Below are 24,949 nucleotides of genomic sequence, written 5' to 3'. Positions count from 1 at the left end.
GGCGTTTATCTTCCACTCTTCTTTCTTAACTTTTACAATAAAACTACTAGTAGAAAATATTTTGGTGTTCAGTTACAGCCAGTTTTTGTGTCTTTTGGATTCAAATCAGGACTTAAGGGTGGTTGAATTGTGATTTTCCATAATGATAGATGTATAAATAAAATTGATATTGCGTCAGATATGATTTATTGAAAAACATACAATAATTATAAATATAGTCATAAATTGGTATAAAAATGAACTAAAAACAATTATCGAATAGATTGTTTGAGTGCACTGGGTTTCGATTTGACTTTTTTGGCGTCTTTAGTTTTTTCTATCGGTGCTACGAAACATTTCCATAACCTCAATGTTTCATCAGCGCCGGCGGAAAGAACAGTAGTACCGTCCGGAGACATCGCGAGATGCAACACCCTCGCCGTATGCCCTGTTAATTCAGTCACTTTCGTCATTGAAGGATATTTCCATATTATAATTTCGTTATTAGCAAAACCATGACCCGATATGATTTCTTTGTAAGTCGTAGACCACAACAATGCGCATACTTGTGATTTTGCGTCGACGGAGTTTACACAACTCCCTGTATTGCAATTCCAAAATCGTATATGTCTATCAGCGGTACCGCCTCCGCTAGCTAAAATATGAGGTTGCCAAGGACACCAAGATAGAGCTTTAACCGCTGCCTGATGAGCAGTAAACGTATGTAATGGCGTTGAGTTACTATAAAATCCTCCACTAACCTAAAGGAAATTATTTAATGTATAGTAGCTGTATACCACAATAGTACAAATCATTTAAGGTTGTATCTATATACCATAATAACAAAGGAACAAAATTTAAAAAAGAAGATTCGTCTAACCAATTACTACAGTCACAGGTTTATTAAATTTTGTTGTTTCCAAAATGAGGAGAGGTATCGGCGTAGGAGCTATCAAAAAAGAAAAATTAGAACAGGAAAGATATAAAGGAAAAGGTAACGAAATACAAGAAAATCAATTCGAACAAATGACCAAACAATTGGAAGTATTCAAAACAAACTTGGAAGATTTTGCTACAAAACATAAAAACGAAATTAGAAAGAATCCAGAGTTTAGGAAACAATTTCAGGTAAATCCTAACGCATTTTTGATAGATTGTAGATTGTTTTGGATTTTCAGGCACTATATACTGTACATTTCCCCTATACAAAAAAAGTCCAAAACCTTTTCTAATTGCCTGTACCTTTTTGTTAATATAGAAAAATGCTCTCGTAAGAGAAAACTAGATGAGTAGCACTCTAGTGGTGCTTTCCCAGGGTGGAAACACAAAATGTTCATCAGCTTCAAATACGATTATACAACAAATATGATTAATGATGCAAGTAGTTTAAATGAACCAAAAAGATATATTGTACAAGACTCTACATCTCATTGTTTTAATGAAATGTGCAGGATATTAGAAGTTTAGATCTCCACTATTTCCATGTTTTCCTTGTAGAATCTACAGTTGTCCTCCTCTGCTATGCATATCGTCTTAATGTGGTATTTGACCTGTTAGAAGACTAACCACCAGTTTTATATCATTTCAATAGTTAGATTAGAGTTACTTTGTGTCTGTTTGCCCTCCAATGCAATAGCTTTCCAGATGTTTAAACCCCCTTGGCTATCGGAAATATTGTACTTTCTAAAGATATTTCTATCCAAAAGCTTCTCAACACAGTTGTTTGAAACTTCCATTTTGGTCAACAATGCATTTTGGTTAACAAAAAGTTTAATTAATTTTAAAAACACCTGTCTTGATTACTTTTAGGAAATGTGTGCTAGCATCGGGGTAGATCCGTTATCATCCGGTAAAGGATTTTGGTCTGTATTGGGAATAGGCGATTTTTATTACGAATTAGCTGTACAAATAGTAGAAGTTTGTTTAGCTACAAACGAAAAAAACGGTGGTCTCATCAGCCTTGACGAATTAAGGACAAAACTAATAAAAGCGAGAGGACAAAACAAATCTCATCAGGATATCACTAAAGATGACTTAATTAGAGCGGCACACAAACTGAAAATATTTGGAAATGGATTCAACGTTATACCTATGGGTAAAGATAGATACATGGTGAGTGGGTTGTTTATCATATAAGAAATAATTAATTTTAAATATATTTAGGTTCAATCTGTACCCGGTGAACTTAGTATGGATCATTCGACTATACTACAACAAGCTGAAAAAAATTTCGGATCCATTTCGTCGTCATATTTATGTAAAGAATTAAATTGGGAACAACAGAGGGCCGAAAAGGCATTAGAACACATGATAAATCAAGGATTAGCTTGGTTAGATTCGCAACACCCCGAGGAATATAAATATTACTTTCCTAGTTTATACACTGCTTGCATAAATTCAAATGCTTAATTTTCTTTTTTTATAAATTTCTGCTTAAAATGTAATTATAACAAATTAAAATAAAGTTTGTAAATGAAACTTACCGTTTGCCAAATATTAAGGACATTGTCATTGCCACCGCTAGCAAGATATTTTCCATCCGGAGACCATTTTAATCCACATACTTCCTGAGTGTGTCCATTTAATGTAGCAACTTGGTGATCCCTTTGTCTTACATCGTGATGTATTATCTGACCGCTGCGAGAACCGCTGGATAAAATATAAGAATTCCAAGCTAACGAACCTATTCTAGCCGAATGTCCTTCCATTATTCTAAGTTTTTTAGATCTCGCACAATCCCATAATTCAACAGTTCCTAAAGTTAAATATTCAATTACACAAGAATAAGTAGTTCAAATGAACTAAGAAGATATTCTTTCCTATTCAAAATTTTCCTTAGTTTTGTCAGTTTTGCACTTTGTGTATATGACAAACATAAATGAGTAGTTCAGATGAAAGAGGAAAAACGATTCTTCCACTAGCCATTCGAGGCTATTCTTCAAATTTGAGTTGATCTATACAACAAATATTATAAACCAAATTAGTAGTTCAAATGAATCAGATAAAAAAATGAAAATAGTTTCAAAATAAAGAAAAGTAGTCCAGTTAGATCAGCTGATGAGTAAAGATCCGTAGGAGGTAGATCTGGTTTTAAAATGCAAATTTAATATAAAAAACTCATAAAAAAAACTAAAGTCTATCTAGTCTGATCTACTGGTCAAACAGAAAAAAAATCAAGAGGCCAGGAAAATAGTACAAACGCCTTTTATTCCCCCAGAGCTTTTCTGTGGTATAAAAATTCTCTTATAAGAAAAAAAACTGATTAAGAAACACTTTTCCATAGGGGATCATGCAAAAAGACCTTTCGAAACTCTTCATCAAATTTGAACATGGTTAGATAACGATTATAATAAATGATACAAGTAGTTCAAATGAATCAAAGGGAAATACTGGCCAATTAAAGCTTTTTTACATATTTAAATTGATATATACAAGTTATAATGAATAAAATGAGTAGTTCAAATGTACCAAGGAAAAAATTAAATTTTTCAATATCAAAAAGTCTCAAAACAAGAAGGAAACTAAAAAAGAAGTATAGTCAGATCAGCTGAGAAGTATAGATTTTGAGGGGTTCTAACTAGTACAAATGCTGGTTTCCTATGAAATATCCAAGAATAACAGAGTCTATTTTGACTGGTTTCATGGTCTAACAGAAATTAAAGAAAATGAAGAGGCCAGGATAGGAGTACAAACGCCTATTATACCCCCAGAGCTTTTCTGTGGAACAAAAAATGCTTTCATAAAAAAAGATTGAGAAACACTTTTCCAGAGTAAATCATGCAAAAGTCCTTTCTGAACTCCTCATCGGCGTGGAACATGATTATATAACGATTATAATGAATTATACAAGTAGTTCAAATGAGCCAAAGAAAAAACAGGGGAGGAAACTGAAAGATAAGTAGTTTAGTTAGATAATCTGAAGTACATAGATTCTATAGGGATTCGGATTAAATTACTGTTCTAAAATGTCTCTCCATCACAAAAATACACAAAAGACTTCATATAAGAAACTCATAGAAGCAAAACTAGAACAAATACATACGCAAGAAAAACAGAGTATTTAATTTAATTTAATTTAATAAAAAAACTGATTGGAAAACACTGGTGTTGATTTTCTAAAGTGGATCATACAAAAAGTTCTTTTGGCACCTTCCATAATATTTGTGTATGGTTATATGAAAGTTATCATGCATGATACTAGTAGTTGAAGTGAGCCAAAGAGGGAAATAACGGTCATCCAAGGCTGTTTTTCATATTTAAATTGATAAATACAACAATTTTAATGAATGAAATGAGTAGTTCAAATGTACCAGATAAAATAAAACGACTCCTTCAGTATTAAAATTTCAAAAGAAGGAGGAAACTAAAAGAGGAGTGTAGTGTCTGATTAGATTTTTTGGTATGAGCAAATATCTAGCTTCCTTGAAATTATTATGGATACAGGGATTGATTACAATTAAGAACTGAATACATTGAAAACATGATTAATATCAACTTTGAAATGAAATGACCAAAATATATAAAAGTACAATGTCACTGTTTTTCTAAAGTTTTGTATTATCTCACAATTAAATTACTAAACCACCAGTTTCCGAGATACTAGAAGGATAAATACCACATAAAAATTTGTTATGAATAAATGAACTTACCACTAGTTGTTCCTATTGCCAAGCAATATCCGTCTTGTATCCAAGATAAAGAACAAACATAATCATTGCCTTCCAATTCGAGCAGTTGTTCAATATTTCCTGTGCCTTTAATATAAAAATTCGTATTCAGAGCCGCCACAACAATTTAAGCAATAAATTTACCTACCTGCATTCCACAAATAAACGTGAGAGCCCAAAGCAGCTGCCAAAACATTATTTGAGCCCCAGTCAATCAAATTCAAGTAAAAATCGTCTACTATATCAGGGGCATCCAGTATTCTATCAGGTGCATGTGGAATGTATCTGCTACTGCTAGTTTTAATTGAAGCTGGCGTCTTGGCTTGTGTATATATAACTTTTAAGGGATTTTGAAAACCTTCGGGGGCAGATGGAGGTTTATTTTTATAAGCTAGGATCCTCTGATTTGCTATATCAGTTCCATAAAGATTTTCAGACATCGCTCTCTGAAGACCTTTATGTGTAGGACTATCAGATGTATTACTTTCATCTTGGGTTAGTTTTAAATGAGCTAAATCTAAGTTACTAGCACTTCTAGAAGGAATAAAACGGTCTCCTCCAGGTGTCCTTGAACCTATGTGATATTAGGTGTATTTTTTGTTTCTTAGAATATTGAAATCATAAAAATTGACTTACCTTTATTAGGAGTAGGTGTTTTGTTTTTTTTAGGAGTCTTCGAAGGTGTTTTACTACGTTGGTAATCGTTATCGGCACCTTTAACGGGTGTTTTAGTCGAATTTAAAACTGAAGATGATAGGGATCTTAGTTTAGATGAATTATTAGAACTAGTATTCGACGAACCGGATTCTTTTTTTCTCTGCCAACGAGGTAATGGACCAGTAACTGGACCGTCCATATTTAATAAACTATTAACATCGTTCCAAAATTTAAATTGGGACATTATATTTAATTATACACTTATTGTATAACACTTAAAAAATTGTAAGAATGGTAGATAAAAAAATGTGTAAATTTTATGTAACGGTCACCTTCGAATTCAAATTCTTCAATAATGGCAAGAGCGTGTCGTTGACAAATAGTGTTCTATAGAAACGTCAATAGTACGACACTTAAGTTTATCTATGGCTGATATTTCCAAAGGTTTTCGATCGTTGAATTAAAATAGGGACGTATTGAAGAAAATAGCATTTCAAAATACATATCTTTTTTATAAATTTTTCACGTCTATACAATATTCCTTATTAAAAACTGTAGTCCTTTACTAGTGGTGCATTCCACTAAGCACCCACTCACTCCCGTTCCATTTAGTCATGATGTAAAGACTGTAGTCTTTACATCATGCATTTAGTCCAATGAGTTATAATCATGAGGTTATGTGATAATTTGTAAGTTATTGAATTTTTTAGTGAAATGCTTAACTGATTAACATTAAAGTAAAATCAAAATATATTCTGCGGCGATAATAAAATAGTTGGTGGAGCTTCACAAGAATAGTTTAAAGGTACTTATAATATTCCATACCCTATCAAATAATGAGAGTATTTCAGGCGTTGTGAGCGCTTAGTGAAATGCACCATAGGTGACCGTGTACGATTCAATATGTAATACATATATGGTGGGATTAAATCTTAGTATATAAAGTAGTCTATGTTCTAAGGATTACATATTTACGGAATGACAACTGACAGACTTTTATTTAAAAACCGGATTTTTTTAGGTTATTTTATACTTTAAAAAACTTAATTTTTTTATATCAACTATCGTTTAAAATGTAGGATTTTCTTAAAATTCTTTTTTATTAGCATTTAAATAATGATATAATTAATAGAATTCATATATTATGCCAGGGATATTTTTTAAATTTAAATAATGAGTTTCCTACTAAATAATTCATTATATTCTTCATCGCAAGCAATAAGAATAGTGAATTTAGATTCTTATATGGGTATACCGATACAAGGTTTGGACGTATTATATTCTGAATTTAGGGGTTCGTCGGTAAACCAAGTTCCTGTTTTAAGATTATTCGGATCTGTTCCTACAGGTATTTATAATGAATATATCACGTTTCAATTAGAAGCAGCGTTATTTTAAGGTGAAAAAATATGTGTCCACATTCACGGAGTATTTCCTTACATTTATATACCGTATGATGGTGTCCAAGACGCCAATATGTTTATGTATAAAATCGCTTCAAGTATAGATAAAGCTGTGAATATATCTTTGAATCAAGCCTCATCTAATATGCAACATGTATATAAAATTACACTAGTATCTGGGATGTAAGTAATTTAAACGTTCTCGAGTGATTTTTATACACTTTTTATCATTTTAGACCAATGTATGGTTATCATACAAAAGGTCATCAATTTTTCAAAATCTATCTGTATAATCCGCTATTAGTACGTAAAGTAACCGGTTTATTGATGAATGCAAGCACTCTTGGTAGTCAGTATCAACCACACGAAGCTCATTTATCATTCACACTACAATTTATGATAGATTACAATTTACACGGAATGAGTAACTTGTTACTCTCGAAAATAAAATATAGACGTGATTCTAATAACATGAATGAAATTAACGCCGATTCTGAACTATTTTTACCTGTATCTGTGAATAAATCAAGTATTTGTCAACTAGAAGGTGATTGTTTAGCAGAAGATATAATAAACAGGTGAGATATTATATAATATTTGCTATAACTATTTTATATTTCTTTTATCGTAGACTAGAAGTAGCGTCCGGAAATATCGGGGCAAATCCTGGAATAGCAGCTTTATGGGAAGACGAGAAACAAAGACGTAGAAATAAAGGAATGACTTCCCAACTGGGACATTTGTTAGAACTGTCACGAATTGATGTTTCACCTACCAAATCCCATATGATCTATAAACAAGCTTTAGAAGATAGATTAGCGGTGTTTTCGAATGAAAAAAACTTCGTCGACAAATTAAATGCTTCAGGTTAGTTAAATTTTTCATTAAAACACTTTTATTTTGTTTTTATTAACGGAAATATTTTCTGACAAGTGACTGATGTACATAGACATATTACTACTAAACTGTGCATTTATATATTTTTAATATTGACGAGTTGTACCAAACAAGAAAGAAGTAGTGAGTTTTATAGAAGAGCTATCTTTGTTTTGCTATGCGGTGATTGGTGCAATTGGCTCCTTTTAATATTGGAACACGAATTTAATCGAATGCGCTGTCTACTGTTTACTATGTCTATGAACCTTAATAAATGAAAGTAGAAATAAACGTTATGACTAATGTCCCTAAGGTCGGCATTTTTAACAAATTATTTTTTGTTATGTATTATCCGAAATTTTTTATGAATTATTATCTTTTACACACATACTGTTAATTACTGAAACAAAAAGTTTAAATATATTTTATGGTTTATCATTACTGGTGTAATATTTATATTGACCAAATATTATTCTAAATGAATAAGTTATTTCAAATTTCGTCGCCGATGTCTTTTGAAAAGCCGATCAGATGCTTGGACTCGAACTTTTTGACGAATTAGGGTGAATCCTAATCAGCCGAAGAGGGAAAAACTACGGCGGCTTGATTTTGCACCCGCTATCTTACTCATCGTGCCAGTGAAATCCAGCAGCTGTCCTTAGGGGAAGCCTGTATCGGGTTGTTCCAATTCACAGCTTCACACAACCTTGAGCCGTTTTTCTTTTTTTCTCTTCTTCGCCGCTGTGTTGCAGCTGGGTCTTGTCAAAAGCACTAGCTAGAGCTTCGATATTAGTAGAAACCGACGCTTTGGGAGTATTAAGTTGCGTGGGCTCAGTTTGCTCAGAGCCCTTAGGGGCAAGAGAAGCATTAGTCATAGTTCATGCTTTTTCAGGACTCTTGGAATTTCGCCAGGTGTCTCGTAGGCATTGTACATGACACTTGATTAGGGAATTGGGAATTTAAAACACGAAATTGTTGATTACATTACGAAGATTTTTTGAGGTTATGTTCTAAAACCCTATTGTAAACAGTTTTGGGCCAGTTTTTTTTCCTCTGATTAATACTCCATTTCTTGTTGTTGTAAATCGATATCTCGCTAGTAGAAACAGCTTTTTTCCATTTATTTTCAGTGTATCCTGCAGAAACTCCAGATTCAACCACAATCAGAAATGCTTCTTTAGTAGATTCTCAAACTAGTTGTGATTCTATAAGTGATTTAGACGAAACTGTAGTACCAGCAGAAACTAGCGTCTTAAATTTAAGTATGGATCAAGATGCCCAACAACTTTTTAAAATTTTAAACGAATTAGGTCGGTTGCTATAATAAATTTTTGTTTTACAATTAAAAATTATAAATTGTAGAAGAGAACGTTAAAGAAATTGAAGAAGATTCTATTTTAATTCAAGTTTCTAAACATAACGATCAAGATATTGATGAAAATGAGTTCGATTTCAGTCTATCTTTGGAATCGGTACAGACACCGGTTAAAATGATTCCTGAAAGAGATGAAAGTGATGATGATTTATTGAATACTACGTTAATTCCTCAAGTGGATGGTGGTTTCGATGAGGTTATATATATAAACAAAAATTTTACACTCGCGAGGAAAAAAAATCGCCCACGCTCTCGGTCAAAAGTCTCTAGCAAAAAATCTGTAGCTTATTATTCGACACTATCATATTTTTCAATTTGCTTCGTTTTGAGGTACTGCTGGTGCTGGATTTCTGGCCCGAACTTTTCTCTCGAGTTCATTCCTTAAATGCCCAACAAGATTTAAAGCCGGACTACGAGACGGTCATTCTGTAGCGACAATTTTGATCGTACGGATCCTGCAGTATGTGAACGAGCATTGTCCTGCATTAAGATAAAGTTTTTGTCGATGAAACTAGCTTAGGGAACGACATGATCCTCTAAAATTTCTTATATGTATCGGTTCGCCGTTAATCCTCCCGCTCCGCGGCCAGTTTCAATAAAACCCATATCTATATTTAGTGTTTCCTTCTCTGGCCCTAATAACAACCTCCAATCCCTTTTTCATGGATAGATTAAGTTTCTTTTTTGCTTCCATTGAAATTCCCATTCAGGAATCTCCTCCAAAAGTCGCGTTTTCTTCTATACAAACTGCGAGAATCTTCCTCGAGGTCTTCTATAGACTCGTCCTCTTCTATCGCTACAGTCTGCTTTCGTCTATGAAGAGAACGGAGCCCCAATGTTCACCGGTCCAATTAACGTGTTATTTGACAAATCGTAGATGGGCTGGGAGTCATTTGGGACCAGTAGCCGGTCTTTTTGACTCAAGGTTAGCTGCCTTAGGTCTTCTTCTGACTGTCGAGCCAATCCGAGCGTATCTCTGAGCTCTTGTTGGACTGGAACACCAATGAGGGTGCGATTTCTCAGCGACAATGAATCGGTCATCTTCTTCGGATGTGTATCTTATACGATGATGTTCTCCCATTGTTAAATAAGCTCCGTTTTGAGGTCCGATTTCGTGGCTGTGCTGTATTTTTGGCCCGAACTTTCTTGCGGAATATTTGAAGTGGCGGTATCCTGCATTAGCATGAAACTGGTGTAGGAAACGACGTGATCCCCTATAATTTAACGGTTTTTGCTTCCCTTAAATTTCCCGTCCAGGAATTTCCTCCAAAAGCCAAGTTTTCTTTTATACAAACTTCGAGAATCTTCCTCGAAGTCTTCCCTAGCCTTGTCCTCTTCTATCGCTACAATCTTCTTTCCTCTAAGAAGAGAACGGTGCCCCAATGTTCACCAGTCTAATTAACATATTCTCTGGCAAATCGTAGACGGGCTGGGAGTCATTTGGGACCAGTAGCCGGTCTTTTTGACTCAAGCTTAGCTGCCTTAGGTCTTCTTCTGATTGTCGAGCCAATCCGGGCGTTTTTCTGAGCTCTTGTTGGACTTGAACACCAATGAGGGCCCGATTTCTCAACGACAATGAATCGGTCATCTTCTTCGGATGTGCATCTCTTTTTTCCAAAACCACATCTTCGATTAAAGTTATCAGCAGACTGATTCATGTTCATTCAGATTCATGACCACTTGTTGCTGACGTTGGTCGCAATAAGGTGACCGCTTGAGCAGCTTTATCACTTATTGTGTCCATTTTCAGGTAGAATTCTTGTTTGTTATTAACGGATATGTGTCTTGGTGGTGGATCAAGTAGATAACCTTTTGTAAGGATCAGTTACCCCAAATTACTTAATGCCGTTATCATTTTATTTTGCTAGCGACTTGCGATTGCAGAAGTGTCGATTATTTTGCTCACGAGCGTGAGTTTTAATTTAATTTCCAGGATTCCAAGGAAGTTTCTTCCGAATTAACACAAATACCTAAACCGAAATGGTTGAGGAAGTTGTTATATGTTAAATTAATTAAAACAGGCAAAGATATGCCTAGTTTGGAGGATGATTTCAATATACGAACAAATTTTAATAAAAACAACGATGGATTTATTGAAATGAATAAAAATAATGGTGAAAAAATAAATAAAAAACGTCGGAAACTTACAAGGAAGCAACGGGTACATTTAAGAACGAATTTTGAAGTGAAAAGTTTCAAATTCGGGATAAAAGCGATGAAAAGACGTGACCAATTGGCAGGAATAATGAGAAAATTACACGAAAAAAGAAATGAGATAATTCTGTTTATAATTAGAAGTAGACGTGCTAAATTCAGGATTATATCGAAGAACGATGTAAAAGGTTTGGTATATGAAGTTGGAAAAACTTTTTTTAGGTTAATTTGTGGCCGTTTTTGCAGAACTGCTTCCAATAAAATCGGTGGATGTAAACAAAACCAGTAAAGTGAATATTATAAGTGATATAATTGTGAAAATTGGTCATTACGTAGATCCTAGTTGGCATCTCACGATCAAGTATCCGAATCATTGTTGTTTTCTCTACGATTACAGAAGCGGATATTTACCTGAAATTACGAGGATCCCGAGGAAAATTTGCTGTTCGAATAGGAAAACCAACATAGAAGGTTTTGTTAAAAAACAAATGGGAAATAGGGTTGACTTTAATGGAAAAAAATCGACTGCGATTGATTTGGATGATGGATGTCGACAGGTAAGTGGTACTACACTCTAAATAATTTTTAATTAGATTCTTAACGCTTTTTTTTATAATTGTAATTTTCTTAGACTCATTTGAACTACTTTTTATATATTTTTGTTATGTAGAACTGTCCCTAATTGTAATTTTTTGTTCCCATCTAAGCACATTTTAATTAAATTTTGGATGTTAAAAAATCTTTTGGATAAATTGTCCATTCGATTGTGATCAGTAGTTCTTTTTTCCCATTTTGTTGATGTTTCTTGTAATTTATTCGAATTAGTAGTTCTTTTGTCCCTTCTGTATATAATTCAACATCAAAGAGTATACTAACAAATCTCGACTTTAAATTATCGATTAGATTGTGTTCGGTAGTTCTTTTTTCCCTTTTTGTGGATTTTCTTGTAACTTATTCGAATTAGTAGTTCTTTTGTCCCTTCTGTATATAATCAAAGAGTATACTAACAAATCTCGACGTTAAATTATCGATTAGATTGTGTTCGGTAGTTCTTTTTTCCCTTTTTGTGGATTTTCTTGTAACTTATTCGAATTAGTAGTTCTTTTGTCCCTTCTGTATATAATCAAAGAGTATACTAACAAATCTCGACGTTAAATTATCGATTAGATTGTGTTCGGTAGTTCTTTTTTCCCTTTTTGTGGATTTTCTTGTAACTTATTCGAATTAGTAGTTCTTTTGTCCCTTCTGTATATAATTCAACATCAAAGAGTATACTAACAAATCTCGACGTTAAATTATCGATTAGATTGTGTTCGGTAGTTCTTTTTTCCCTTTTTGTGGATTTTCTTGTAACTTATTCGAATTAGTAGTTCTTTTGTCCCTTCTGTATCTAATTCGTCATCATAGAATATATTAACAAATCTTTTGGATAAATTGTCCATTCGATTGTGATCAGTAGTTCTTTTGTCCCATTTTGTTAATTTTTCTTGTAATTTATTCGAATTAGTAGTTCTTTTGTACCTTCTTAATTTATTTTTTTTTTCTATATTATTAGAAATTTCCCACTTAGGTATCAGATAGTTATCCATGTAGTTTTTTATCTGTATTCTAAATCATTCTATGCCCTCTTTAATGGCATTTTGAACATTTTATAATGATTGAAATATTTATAGAGCCTTTTCAATGGCTTCCCAAACACTTTGATGATTAAAGTTTTCTTTTTAGTCACGTTTCCAACACTTTCATTGATTGAAATATTTCTAAACACTTTTTAAAAGCGCCCTAATAATTTTTTTATGATTAAATGTTCCCTAGACACTTTTCAACCACTTTGTAACAAAGCAATCAATCATTTTAATGATTGAAACCTTCCTAAACACTTATTATATGCACTTCGAACAACTTCTAATGATTAAAATCATTCTAGACACTTTTTAACAGAGTCCTAATTAATTTTTAATGATTGGAGGTTTCCTAGACACTTTTTACAAACGCCCTAAACACTTTTTGATGATTAAAATTCTACCAGATCTTCTTTAATATTCAAAATTCTTTATAGACTCTTTTCAACCACATTTTTATTTATTGAATTCATTCTAGACACTTTTTAACTGCACGTCCAACAACTTTAAACAATGCAAATGTCTCCAAATAGCTTTTCCTTTCTTGTTGTTTGATTTTAACGTTATGTTTGATATTGCAGACCAAAAGGGATACTTGTATGTCCCTTAAATATGAAGAAGGAAAACAAAACACCAAATCTATTAGAAAGGAAATATTAGAGAATAAATTAGGAGACGAATCTGGAGGAGATTTCATATCGATGACAGAAAAACTAAGAAAGCAACTAGAAATTCACATACGAGTACTCAAATCTCGAACAAATCTGAAAATAAATGATGAATATTCGAATGCTGATCACCGATCACAAATTTTGGATAAACTCACATGTTTTAAGAGCCAAGATGAATTCTTGGATCAGAAATCTGAGGAAAACACTAACGTTAATGACTATTTAATAATTGATAATAATATAAACGATAAATGTAAAGAAGAATCTGTAAAATATGAAGTTGGAAGTCAATCAAAGGAATGTAGTAGTCGAAACAGAAATGACGATACAAAATGTAGTCGTAAGAGGAAAAATAATGTTCGAGGTATTTAATTTTTTTAAATCTTCCTTGACATTTTTCCACTACATCCTAGTTATTATCTATCAATTCAAGCCCCACTTAGACCTTTTAAACTCCATTTTAGACATTTATAGTAATTTTAACTTTCTTAAACACTTTTTAATTGCATCCTGGATACTTTTGAGTAAGTAGAACCTTTTTAGACAATTTTTAATCATTAAAATTGGACTCTAACTTTGGAAATCTATCTATACACTTTAATTATATTATTGAAGACTTTCTAGACCGTTTTTACTGCATCCTAAAAACTTTTCACTAACCGAAACCTTATTGAACCCTTTTAATTACTTTCTAGTCATCTTCTACTTCTTAATGTCTTTTTTAACACTTTTCAATTATTTAAATCTTTCTAGGCCATTTTTTACTGCACTCTAAATACTATTCACAGATTGAAGCCTTTTTGGAACCTTTTTATTTACCTCCTAGACACCTTTTATTAATTAAAGTCTTCTTAGACCTTCTTTTACTACACCCTTGAGTAATTTTACATATTATTGCTTTTCTAGACACTTTTTGGTTATTAAGATGCTTCTAGGCCCTTATTTACTGCACCCTAGACACTTTTCCTAATTTTAAACCTTCTAGGGCCATTTCTAGACACTTTTTGGTGATTGAGATCTTTCTAGGCCCTTATTTACTGCACCCTAGACACTTTTCCTAATTTTAAGCCTTCTAGGACCTTTTCTAGATTCTTTTTGATTATTGAAATCTTTCCAGGCTCTTATTTACTGTACCTTAGACACTTTTCCTAATTTAAGAATTCTTGGAATCTTTCTAGACAGTTTTTAATGATTACTAGTCACCTTTTAATTGTTTAAATCTTTCTGGACTTTTTTTTCCTTCATTCTGAACACTTTTTACTTGTTGACGCCTTTTTAGACCATTATTACTGTTTTCTAAAGAAATTTCACATGTTAAATCCTTTCTAGACACTTTCTGATAATTGAAATCTTTCTAGAATCTTTTTTACTAAATCCTAGACACTTTTCAGTAATTGATTTCTTCGTGGGCCCTTTTAAACTGTCTTCTAGACATTTCATACATATTGATGCCTTTCTAGTCACCTTTTCATTGTTTAAATCTTTCTAGACTCTTTTTTACTGCATTCTGAACACTTGTCACTTTTTAACGCCTTCTTGGACTCTTTTTACAGCTTTCTGAAGACATTTCACTTGTTGAAGCCTTTTTAGACACTTTTTAATGATTAAAATCTTTCTAGATTCTTTTTGTTTGTATACTAGACACATTGCAATAATTGAATCGTTCTTGGCCCCTTTTTTACTGCACCCTAGACACTCTTTAATTGTTGAAACTTTCTAAGGCACTTTTTTACTGTTTCCTGAAGAAATTTCACTTGTCGAAGCCTTCTAGACACTTTTTAATGATTGAAATATTTCTAGTCTCCTTTAAACTGTATCCGATGCCCTTTGTAAATGCAAATTATACGACTGTTTGTCCTCAATTAATATTAGTTGGTCATTATTGAATTTCATATTCCTTAAAAATTTTCTCAAATCTCACAGCGGTTTCCAGAAGATCGAAAAGATTAAAACGTTGCATCTATGAAGGCTCTTTATCGTTAGATGGAAACGTCGATAGTGATTCTTCAGAAGAGGAACTGTTAATGCATAAACAAGAAAGATCCAGAACGCCCAGAAGGAAATCTAAGTATAACGCATTACCGATATCCCTACAGAAATCTCAAAAATCGCCTAAATGTTCAAAATCGTCTGAAACAGGTAACGACTCACTTTTTTTTCAAATTAAATTACACAGGAAGATTCTAAATCCTATGAAAAATAATTTTTCCTTTCCGAAATTTAATCGAAACTAAATTGCTAGTGAAGAAGACAATCTGTATATTTATATATGTTTAAATTGTGAAATATATATGATTTTATTGTTTCAGGTGTCAATAATGATTTAGTTTCGACAAGAAAAACGTGAGTTGATATTTTTTTAATTCCTTTCGGTATATGTCTCATTTTAGCTTTGAACTGTATTATCTAAACACTCTGTATAGTATATATATCATAATTAAAACATCAAATTTGGATCCATTTACTTCTGAAAATGTCGTAGCAACGTCAGAATCAATGTTTATCTTTTTATTTCTTTTATTTTTCTGAAATTCACTTCTAATGTGATACCTAGTACATTTTACTTAGGACACGGGGTATATAAACATCAGTTGAGGCACATATTGCTGGTAATAGGTTTTGTAAGGTGTGATTCGTAGCCTATTTTCACATCTTCTTGGTAAATTGTCCAGTAGATTATAATCAGTAGTTATTTGTCCTTTTTTGTTGGTTTTTCTTGTAGCTAAAATATATAATAGAATAAATTGTTAAAAATAGTAGTTCTTTTGTCTAATTTATCATAAAATAGCTTATTTATAAATAATGTAGTCCAATAGATTGTGATCAGTAATTCTTTTGTCTCTTTTGTCACTACTTCATTGGTTTTTCCCATAACCCATAAGATTAATTACCTAATTAATAATTTCAGGGGTAAATTGTCAAGTAGATTATAATTAGTAGTTCTTTTGTCCCTTTTTGTTGTTTTTTTGTAGTTAAAATCGTAAATTGTTCAGGGCGTAGTTCTTTCTTTGACTAATTAATCATCAAATATCAAATATTCTGGTCCAATAGTTTGTGATCAGTAGTTCTTTTGTCTCTTTTTGTTGGTTTTTCATGTATATTGAATCGTAAATTGATTAAACGAGCGTCAGTTACACTATTTACACATTTTCTTGATAAATAGCTTGATCAATAGTCATTTGGAGTTCTTTTGCCATTACTTCATTGGTTTTTCCCATAACTCGTAAGATTAATTACCCAATTGATCATTTCGATGGTAATTTGTTAAGTAGATTATGTTCAGTAGTTCTTTTGTCCCTTTTTGTTGGTTTTTCTTGTGGCTAAACTTGTAAATTGTTTAAATCAGTAGTTCTTTTGTCCCCTTTTTGTCTAATTGATCAGCAAATATCAAATTAACAAATATTGTGAATAAATTGTAATTAGTAGTTCTTTTGTCTCTTTTTGTTAATTTTTTATGTAGCTTTTTATTTTAATGAACATCAGTCACTCTATTTCAAATTTTGGTTTTTCTTATAACCCCTAAGATAAATTACCCTATTGATCTTTTCGTGGGTAAATTGTCCATTAGATTCTTATCAGTAGTTCCTTTGTAACTTTTTGTTCTTTTGTCACCTCTTGAGCAATATTCATTCTGGTCACATATGTTATTAATTAATGATGTAATCTATAGTAGTTCTTTTGTCACTTGTTCAAGGGCTTTGTTTATAACCAGAAGAATAGATTTATTTGTTGTATTAAATTTTAGGTTAGGATTGTTACTAGTATTTTATTGTTATTAGGATCTTATAGACCTTAAAATAAATTTGTTTCCAGTTCAGTAATACAGAAATTTGAATTTTTTGGTGAAAATTTGTATTTTAAGTTTTATCCATGCTTATAGTTTTCCCAATCTTCTTTAAATGTTAATCAATCTTTTATTCTGTCATTTTATTTGTTAGTTTCCTAATTTTTAGTTCTTCTCTAACCCAAAAAAGAAAAAATACTGTTAAAATAACCTATTTTCATGAATTTTTTTTGTTTTAGAACTGAAAATTTAAACCAGGTGGTACGTCAACTTTTCAACAAACATTCTTTTCAAAATAAAACCATAACAGAAGAAAAATTAATTTGCAGATACGAATCAATCAACGATCGAAATTATATTACGGATACATCGAATTCCAGTGCAGTGTTTAGTAGTGACAGTGATAATCCCGAAATAACATTTCCTAACACAAAATCACTAACAATAGCCGAAAAGTACGATAAAGAAACCAGTTATGAACCGAAAGAAGGTTGTTCGAAGATATTAACCCCTCAAAGTGATACGGTGGTAACTGAAAGTTCGAATTCCGATTATTTAACCCCCTATCAACACCCCAATTTGTATAGGGAGGGAGTTATAACGATTAAACCGAAACTAACAGCACCTACAGTGAAATATATATCAGAATCGATTGATTTGAATCGTGTTTTATACCAAGAACCGTTCTGTAGTAACTTAGAAGATCTAACTGGTAACGTAGAAGTTGGTTTTAACGTTTTGAAGGTAAATACCAATACAACGATGCATTTACAAGAATTCGACTCGACTATAAACAGTTTGAACGTCATACGTAAAAATAAATTGGAAGAAATGAACTTGGGTAGAATAAACACGAATTCGGTGATACTGAGTTATTGTAAAAACAGAGATTGTGTTATAACTCCATTAAAACCCCCCCCTACTCTACAATCGATCGAAAATTGGATAGAAGAGAAGAAGAAACCGGTTAATACACCGGAAATTAGAAGAGAAAAAATTGTAGTACGTTTACCAGCGAGTCCAGGTGGAGAAGACGACGATTTGGAATTATCCTTAACGCCGAATTCAACACAAACTACCACTAAATCATCGGAAAGTCCAATACCAAGTCCGACGTTTAGGGAGAGTTTCAAAAAACGCAAAAGACAAATGAGATTTAAAAAAATTGCATCGCAAGAAAGTTCGATACAAAATTCCGGACAAATATCGGGTTTAACGGTGAATATCAGCATGGATAAATCGGCGGAGAATCTAAAAACCGCGAGGGCCATAATAGAACATCAAAATTTAACCATATTAGCCGTGGAATTGCACGTGCACACCAGAAGCGATATGAAACCCGATCCGAAATTCGATTCAATCCGAGCGATTTTTTATTCGATACTGAACGATGTACCGGAACCTAACCTCAAAGGTCGTCACCGTAACGGTATAATAACCGTTAACGTACCGATTTTAAATGGTCTGAACTGCGATATCATCAGCGTGGATTCCGAGGAAGAATTGATAAAGGAATTTTTAAAATTGGTCGTTTATTGGGACCCCGATATATTTGCCGGTTACGAAATCGAATTGTTATCGTGGGGTTATCTGATCGAGAGAGGTTATGTTTTGAATACCGATATCAAACCGTTATTGTCGAGAACGAAGGACGATAGAAGGACTCGACGCGACGACGACGATTCCACCGATCTCAAATTAGCCGGTAGGATCGTCCTGGACGTTTGGAGACTCATGAGACACGAAATAAGTTTGCAGAGTTACACTTTCGAATCGGTCGCTTATCATTTGTTGAGGAAAAGATTCGCTAAATATTCTTTTAAGGATCTTTCGTTTTGGTGGGAACACAGGACGCATTTATATCGACACAGAACCGTTAAATATTATCTGACTAGGGTGGTGACTATCTTGGAGCTGTTCGATAAGTTGGACTTTTTGGGAAGGACCAGTGAGCTGGCTAGGTATATATTTGTACCTTTCTCTACGACTATTTAAACCTCTTGTTGTCTCTTTTTCTCTGATTTTGTCTGTATGACTTTCTGATTGGTTATTCGTCTATATTTACTCCTGTTTGTCTACATAACTGTCTATTTGTCTCTCTATATATCTCCTTTATCTGTCTTTTCTTTCTTTCTCTACCTCAATTGTCTATTTCTCTTTCTTAATTCTCTCTTTGCCACTACTATCTGTCCATTTCTCTCTCTCGCTTTCTCACTGTCTTAACTATCTGTCTTTTTTTTTTTCTTAACTGTCTAAGTCTCTCTCTTTTCCTTAACTGTTTACTTCTCTTTCTTTATCTTAACTGTTTATTTATCTTTTTCCCTATGCCTCAACTGTCTATTCATCTCTTTCTTTCTATTACTTAACTGTCTCTCTTAACTATCTATCTATTTCTCCCCCATATCCTTACTGTCCATTTCTCTTTTTCTGCCTTAACTATTTATTCCTCTTTTTTTCTCTCTGTCTATTTCTCTTTCTTAACTGTTTATGTCTCTCTCTTTTCCTTAACTGTTCATTTCTCTTTCACCTTATGCCTTAACTGTTTATTTATCTACTTTAAGCACTTGCCTATTTCTCTTTTTCGTAACTGTCTCTTTCTTTGCCTTAACTATCTATTCCTCTTTCTTTCTATGACTTAAATCTATATTTCTCTATCTTTTTCTCAACTGTCTATTCCTCTCTCTTTATCTTAACTATTTGTCTCTATGATTTAACACTTCATTTCTCTCTTTCTTTTTATGCCTTAACTGTATATTTATCACTTTCTGTCTATGTCTTGACTGTCTATTTATCTCTCTCTAACTTGTTTGTCTTTTATCTCTCTATCTTAATTAACTGTCTGTTTCTCCCCTCTCACTCTCTCTCTCCCTCCACCTGCCTGCCCCTGTGGTTGTTTGTCTTTTTATGATTATTTATTTCTATTTTTCTCTCTGTCTGTTTTTGTCTGCCCACCTAACATTCTACTATTCTCTCTCTCTCTCTCTCTGCCTATCTATGTGTTTATTTATTTCTCTTTTACTATCTCTGCTTGTCTGTCTTTTTGTATCTCTGTTTGCTCATGCAACGATCTCTCTCTCTCTCTCTCTCACCCTCTCTGTCTTAACTATCTACCTATTTCTCTCTCTTTGTCTAATTCTCTGGTTACCTGTCTTTCTCTCATTGTTTCCTGTTCTGACTGGTTATGTTTTCTTTGTGCCTGTCTATTTTTTTATGCCTCTGATCTTATGACTGATTATTTGTCTACATTTTCACCTGCTTGTCTATCTTCATATCTGACTGACTCTATTCTGGTCTAATTATGCAGCTGTTTGTTGTTCTGCCTAGTTATCAAATTATGTGGCTCTTTGCTTTCTTGACTAGTTGTCTTATTATGTGGCTCTTTGTTTTCCTGACTAGTTGTCTAAGTATTTGTCTCTCGCTGTGCCTGACTGTTTGTTGTTCTGACTATTTGTCTAAGTATTGGTCTCTTTGTTAGTATGACTATTTGTCCAAGTATCTATCTCTTGCTCAGGTTGACTCTTAGTGGGTCTGACTATTTGCCTGCCTTATCCACTTACCTTTCTGGTTAGTTACTTGCCTGCCTGACTGATTTTTCAGCCTTTCTGTCTATTTTTCTGTGTATCTGTTCCTCTGTCTGAGTATGTTTCTCTCTATCTGACTTTTTGTTTGTCTGGCCGACTTATCTGCCTGTTTATCTAATCATTTGTCTTCCTGGCTATCTACTTAGCTGCTTCTAAGTACTTTTGCCCCTTTGTCTGACTCTTTTTATGATCTGCCTTGTTTGTCTAATTGACTTATCTGTCTGTCATTTTGGCTAGCTATTTATCTACCAGTCTTCATGTTTATCCGTCTAGGTATGACTTTTAGCTTCTATATTTATTTTCAGGTTATTCGGTATACAATTTTTCGAAGTACTATCTAGAGGTACTCAGTTCAGAGTGGAATCCATGATGCTCAGATTAGCGAAACCGCTTAATTTCATACCGGTATCACCATCGGTACAACAGAGGGCGCATATGAAAGCACCAGAATACATTCCATTGGTTATGGAACCGGAATCGAAACTATACAACGATCCGGTTATAGTTTTGGATTTCCAAAGTTTATACCCATCGATAATAATAGCTTACAACTATTGTTTCACCACCTGTATAGGTCGAATTGAATGTCTAGGAAAAAATGGTCCGTTCGAATTCGGTGCTACCCAATTGAGAGTATCCAGAAACCGATTGAGGAAACTACTCGATAGGTAATAATATGAATCAGAAGTTTTTGGAAATTTTTGTGTTTTTTTTTTCAGGAATCAATTGAATTTTTCACCCTGTGGCGTGGGGTTTGTAAAAAAGGAAGTCAGAGACGGTGTGTTACCCAGAATGTTAAGGGAAATATTAGATACAAGACTGATGGTGAAAAATTCCATGAAAGAGAATCCGAACGATAAAATTCTTCAAAAAGCTCTACACAACCGACAATTGGGGTTGAAACTTATAGCCAACGTGACGTACGGTTACACATCAGCGAATTTCAGCGGAAGAATGCCATCGGTGGAAGTAGGAGATAGCGTAGTCAGTAAAGGTAGAGAAACATTACAAAGAGCCATACAAACAGTGGATAATACACCGGAATGGGGAGCGAGGGTGGTATACGGAGACACCGATTCCTTATTCGTCTTAGTACCTGGTAGAACGAAAGAACAAGCTTTCAAAATAGGTCAGGAAATAGCCGAAACTGTAACTAACGACAATCCTGATCCTATAAAACTAAAATTGGAAAAAGTTTACCTACCCTGTATACTACAAACTAAAAAACGTTACGTCGGTTATATGTACGAAAGTCCAGAGCAAAAAGAACCAGTTTATCAAGCTAAAGGTATCGAAACGGTCAGAAGGGATGGTTGTCCCGCGGTTAGTAAGGTAAATAATAATCAAATTATCAAAATTTAACACACCGCTATTCTTGACTGATTAATTCCCAGATGAATACACAAGTATTCGAAAGCTCGGAATATATTAGAGTTGGTACACTTCGGTGTTTAATTTTGCCACAATCCCACTACGAAAACGCTCCTATTTCCAGATGTTGGAGAAATGTTTACGTATACTTTTCGAAACGAAAGACGTTAGTTTAGTGAAGAAGTACGTTTTGAAGCAATTCGACAAGATAGTAGCCGGTCGTGTTAGTATACAAGACTTAACTTTCGCCAAAGAATATCGAGGAGCTTCGGGGTATCGACCAGGAGCTTGCGTTCCAGCTTTGGAACTCACAAAGTGAGTAAATCATGTAACAATTCCTTTAGGATAACGAAAATATCACTATTTCAGAAAATGGACTTCAGTTGATCCAAGAAATGAACCTAGAAGTGGAGAACGTGTTCCGTATGTTATAGTAAACGGACCACCAGGTTTGCCATTGATCCGTTTAGTTAAAAGTCCTAGAGATCTGATTGAGGATAGTTCATTGAAACCCAACGTGGAATATTACATAACTAGGGTGATAATACCACCATTAAATCGGTGTTTTACTTTATTAGGGGTAGATATCAGTATCTGGTGGGTAATTTTTAATTTGTTGAAAAATTTGATTTTTTTTTAATTATTTTTTAGGTATAAACAAATGCCTAGGAAGAAGGTTCAGTATTTACCGGGTTCGGTGTCGCCTAAGAAGAAAAGTACAATTTCACAATATTTCTCCACTTCTAGTTGTATATCTTGCGAAGAACAAACCCGGAAAGGTATATGTGAAAAATGTATAGATCGACCGCAAAGCACCGTTGTCACTCTAATGGAAAAAATGAGGAAATGGGAGAGGAATTATCTTAATATCAAAATGGTAAGGGTGCATTATGTCCTATCGTAATTTTAACGTGTCTTTTATTTGTTTTGTAAGGTTTGTCAGACTTGTACATCATCGGTAACAGATATAAAGTGCGTGTCTCTAGATTGTCCTACTTATTATAGAAGAATCCAAACTATTCGTGATGAACAGCAAACTAGTTATATTAGACAGTTATTAGATTCCAGTGATTTATCTTTTTGATATTTTGTTTTCATTACATCATTAATTTGATGGATTATAAAATGTTTTTGAATATTTTCTTAAAACATCAATATTTTAATACAAATAATGGATTTTTATATGAAAAATCCCTGCTGTTTCTTGTAGTTGTACAATAATACAATTAATTTATGATTTTGTTACAAATTCTCTTTATTTTAATGTTTATTATTGGATTAAGCGTCATTAATACTTTTAATTCATGTTATTATAACATTGTTACAAAACTTTGGAATAAAAAATGATTTTACCATTTTTTTTTATTTGAAACCTTCCAGTATATACTTGAAATTGAGTTTAAATGAGAAAAATCTATTAATAAAAATAAATACAGATTCAAAACCAGAAGGAAGGTACTACTTGATATGTATATTAAGTATTAACAAAAATATTCTAAATCAATATACAAATATTGAGCCCCCTGCAGTTAAAGTTACTTCAAAATCTTATTTTGCAACCACAAATTTCGTTAATACTTCTAATTAATGCTATTATATCATCAGAAATTCTGAAATAAAATTGCATTCTACCAATTTTTTTAATTGAAACCTTCCAGAATCTTTAAAATCAAATTCAAATGCTCCATATATTAAATTTTAGTATATAAATGAAAAAAAAGCACAAAAGACGTTGAATAATTAAACTAAACCAATAAAAAGTTAGCCCCTTGCTATCTAAGTTACTTCAAAATCCTATTTTTCAACTACAAATTTTGAAATATAAGAAATAATACCAATAGGTCAATTTTGATCTAAATTAACAACAAAATTCAATAGTTGTGGCTAAAAATTATGTAATTTTCAGAAATCACAACTAAACCTTACAATTTCGTCATTAAAATGTAAAATTATAGAGAAATTACTTATGGTTTATATAATTAAGTCGCAAGTATGCAACAATACGTATTCTTTTAATACTTTACTTAAAAATTCTGAAAATTTATTATTTTGTTGCAAAGTAATTTCATTTTAATGATTATTTTTGGTTTACAAGTTTCATCAATACATTTAATTAATGCTATTATATCATCGTTAAAAAAAATTTTGAAATATACTTTGTTTTTATCAATTTTTCAAATTAAAATCTTCCAGAACAATTAAAATTAAAGACGTTCAATAATTAAACTAAATCAACAAAAATTGAGCCCCCTGCAGTTAACATTAAATCTAAATTAACAAAAAAATTTAATGATTGTGACTTGAAAATTATGTTTGGGCAATTACAACTAAAATTTACAATTAAGTCTTTAAAATGTGAGAGTAATACTTACATTATAAAGAAATTATGGCTCATAAATTTGGTCAAAATGATGGAAAAGCTCGTTTTTCTAAATACTTCATCTCAAATTTGTGAAAATGATGCTATATATCAATTTTCTCTTTGTTTGGAACATATAACTTCATTATTCTCCTTTTAGTAAAATTTTAATAAAACTGATTATATAATAAGTATAAGTAATTAATCAGAAACTAAATTATTAATGAAACTAAAAAGGATGAATGTGAAAGTTTATTAGAACTCGAAATATCGGTCCATTTTCAAATTAGGTCTGTTGAAATCTACTTAAAAATTTTTATATACAAAAACAACAAACCACAATCACATTCAGAAAGAAAATGGCTATAGTTTGTTTGACACATGACAATCTGTCAAAAGTATTGACGAATCAGGGATGTACAGAATCGCCAACTTATATTCAAATCTTAG

At 32.6% G+C, this 24,949-nt stretch overlaps 3 protein-coding genes and 1 long non-coding RNA gene across 8 annotated transcripts; 2 read left to right on the top strand and 2 right to left on the bottom strand.

Moving 5' to 3' along the window:
- Positions 1–169: 169 nt before the first annotated feature.
- LOC130902514 (cell division cycle protein 20 homolog) lies at positions 170–5,813 on the bottom strand. The gene is made up of 5 exons (XM_057814714.1): positions 5,283–5,813; positions 4,795–5,220; positions 4,629–4,733; positions 2,463–2,734; positions 170–740 (listed from the first exon to the last, which is right to left on the bottom strand). Exons 1-5 carry the CDS (start codon positions 5,545–5,547, stop codon positions 252–254), a joined length of 1,557 nt encoding a protein of 518 aa, XP_057670697.1. The 5' UTR covers positions 5,548–5,813; the 3' UTR covers positions 170–251.
- On the top strand, positions 845–2,457 carry LOC130902516 (vacuolar-sorting protein SNF8). The gene is made up of 3 exons (XM_057814716.1): positions 845–1,107; positions 1,789–2,091; positions 2,143–2,457. The coding sequence occupies exons 1-3, from the start codon at positions 904–906 to the stop codon at positions 2,386–2,388; spliced, it is 753 nt and encodes a 250-aa protein (XP_057670699.1). The 5' UTR covers positions 845–903; the 3' UTR covers positions 2,389–2,457.
- A 100-nt stretch (positions 5,814–5,913) lies between the features above and the next one.
- LOC130902507 (DNA polymerase zeta catalytic subunit) lies at positions 5,914–23,857 on the top strand. 5 transcript variants are annotated; one of them, XM_057814703.1, is made up of 19 exons: positions 5,914–6,108; positions 6,520–6,651; positions 6,703–6,889; positions 6,943–7,284; positions 7,338–7,573; positions 8,713–8,892; positions 8,945–9,153; positions 10,891–11,299; positions 11,358–11,668; positions 13,315–13,768; positions 15,328–15,543; positions 15,714–15,747; positions 17,428–19,149; positions 21,075–21,437; positions 21,489–22,101; positions 22,265–22,455; positions 22,510–22,737; positions 22,792–23,017; positions 23,075–23,856. In XM_057814703.1, exons 2-19 carry the CDS (start codon positions 6,549–6,551, stop codon positions 23,222–23,224), a joined length of 6,174 nt encoding a protein of 2,057 aa, XP_057670686.1. In that variant the 5' UTR covers positions 5,914–6,108; positions 6,520–6,548; the 3' UTR covers positions 23,225–23,856. The 5 variants fall into 5 exon arrangements, 4 of the variants coding, with proteins under 4 accessions (XP_057670686.1, XP_057670685.1, XP_057670688.1 ...); XM_057814702.1 differs by having other exon boundaries at positions 5,951–6,651; positions 23,075–23,857; XM_057814705.1 differs by lacking the exons at positions 6,520–6,651; positions 6,703–6,889 and having other exon boundaries at positions 5,997–6,108; positions 7,110–7,284; positions 23,075–23,854.
- On the bottom strand, positions 15,855–24,868 carry LOC130902511 (uncharacterized). Its single transcript, XR_009060407.1, has 2 exons — positions 24,513–24,868; positions 15,855–16,126 (listed from the first exon to the last, which is right to left on the bottom strand). It is a non-coding gene; the product is annotated as an uncharacterized LOC130902511 (long non-coding RNA).
- Positions 24,869–24,949: the final 81 nt, after the last annotated feature.

The sequence above is a fragment of the Diorhabda carinulata genome, chromosome X (assembly GCF_026250575.1).
Source record: "Diorhabda carinulata isolate Delta chromosome X, icDioCari1.1, whole genome shotgun sequence".
Lineage (NCBI taxonomy): Eukaryota > Metazoa > Arthropoda > Insecta > Coleoptera > Chrysomelidae > Diorhabda > Diorhabda carinulata.
Note: the sequence above shows the minus strand (reverse complement) of the source record. Positions and strands in the feature narration are given on the sequence as shown.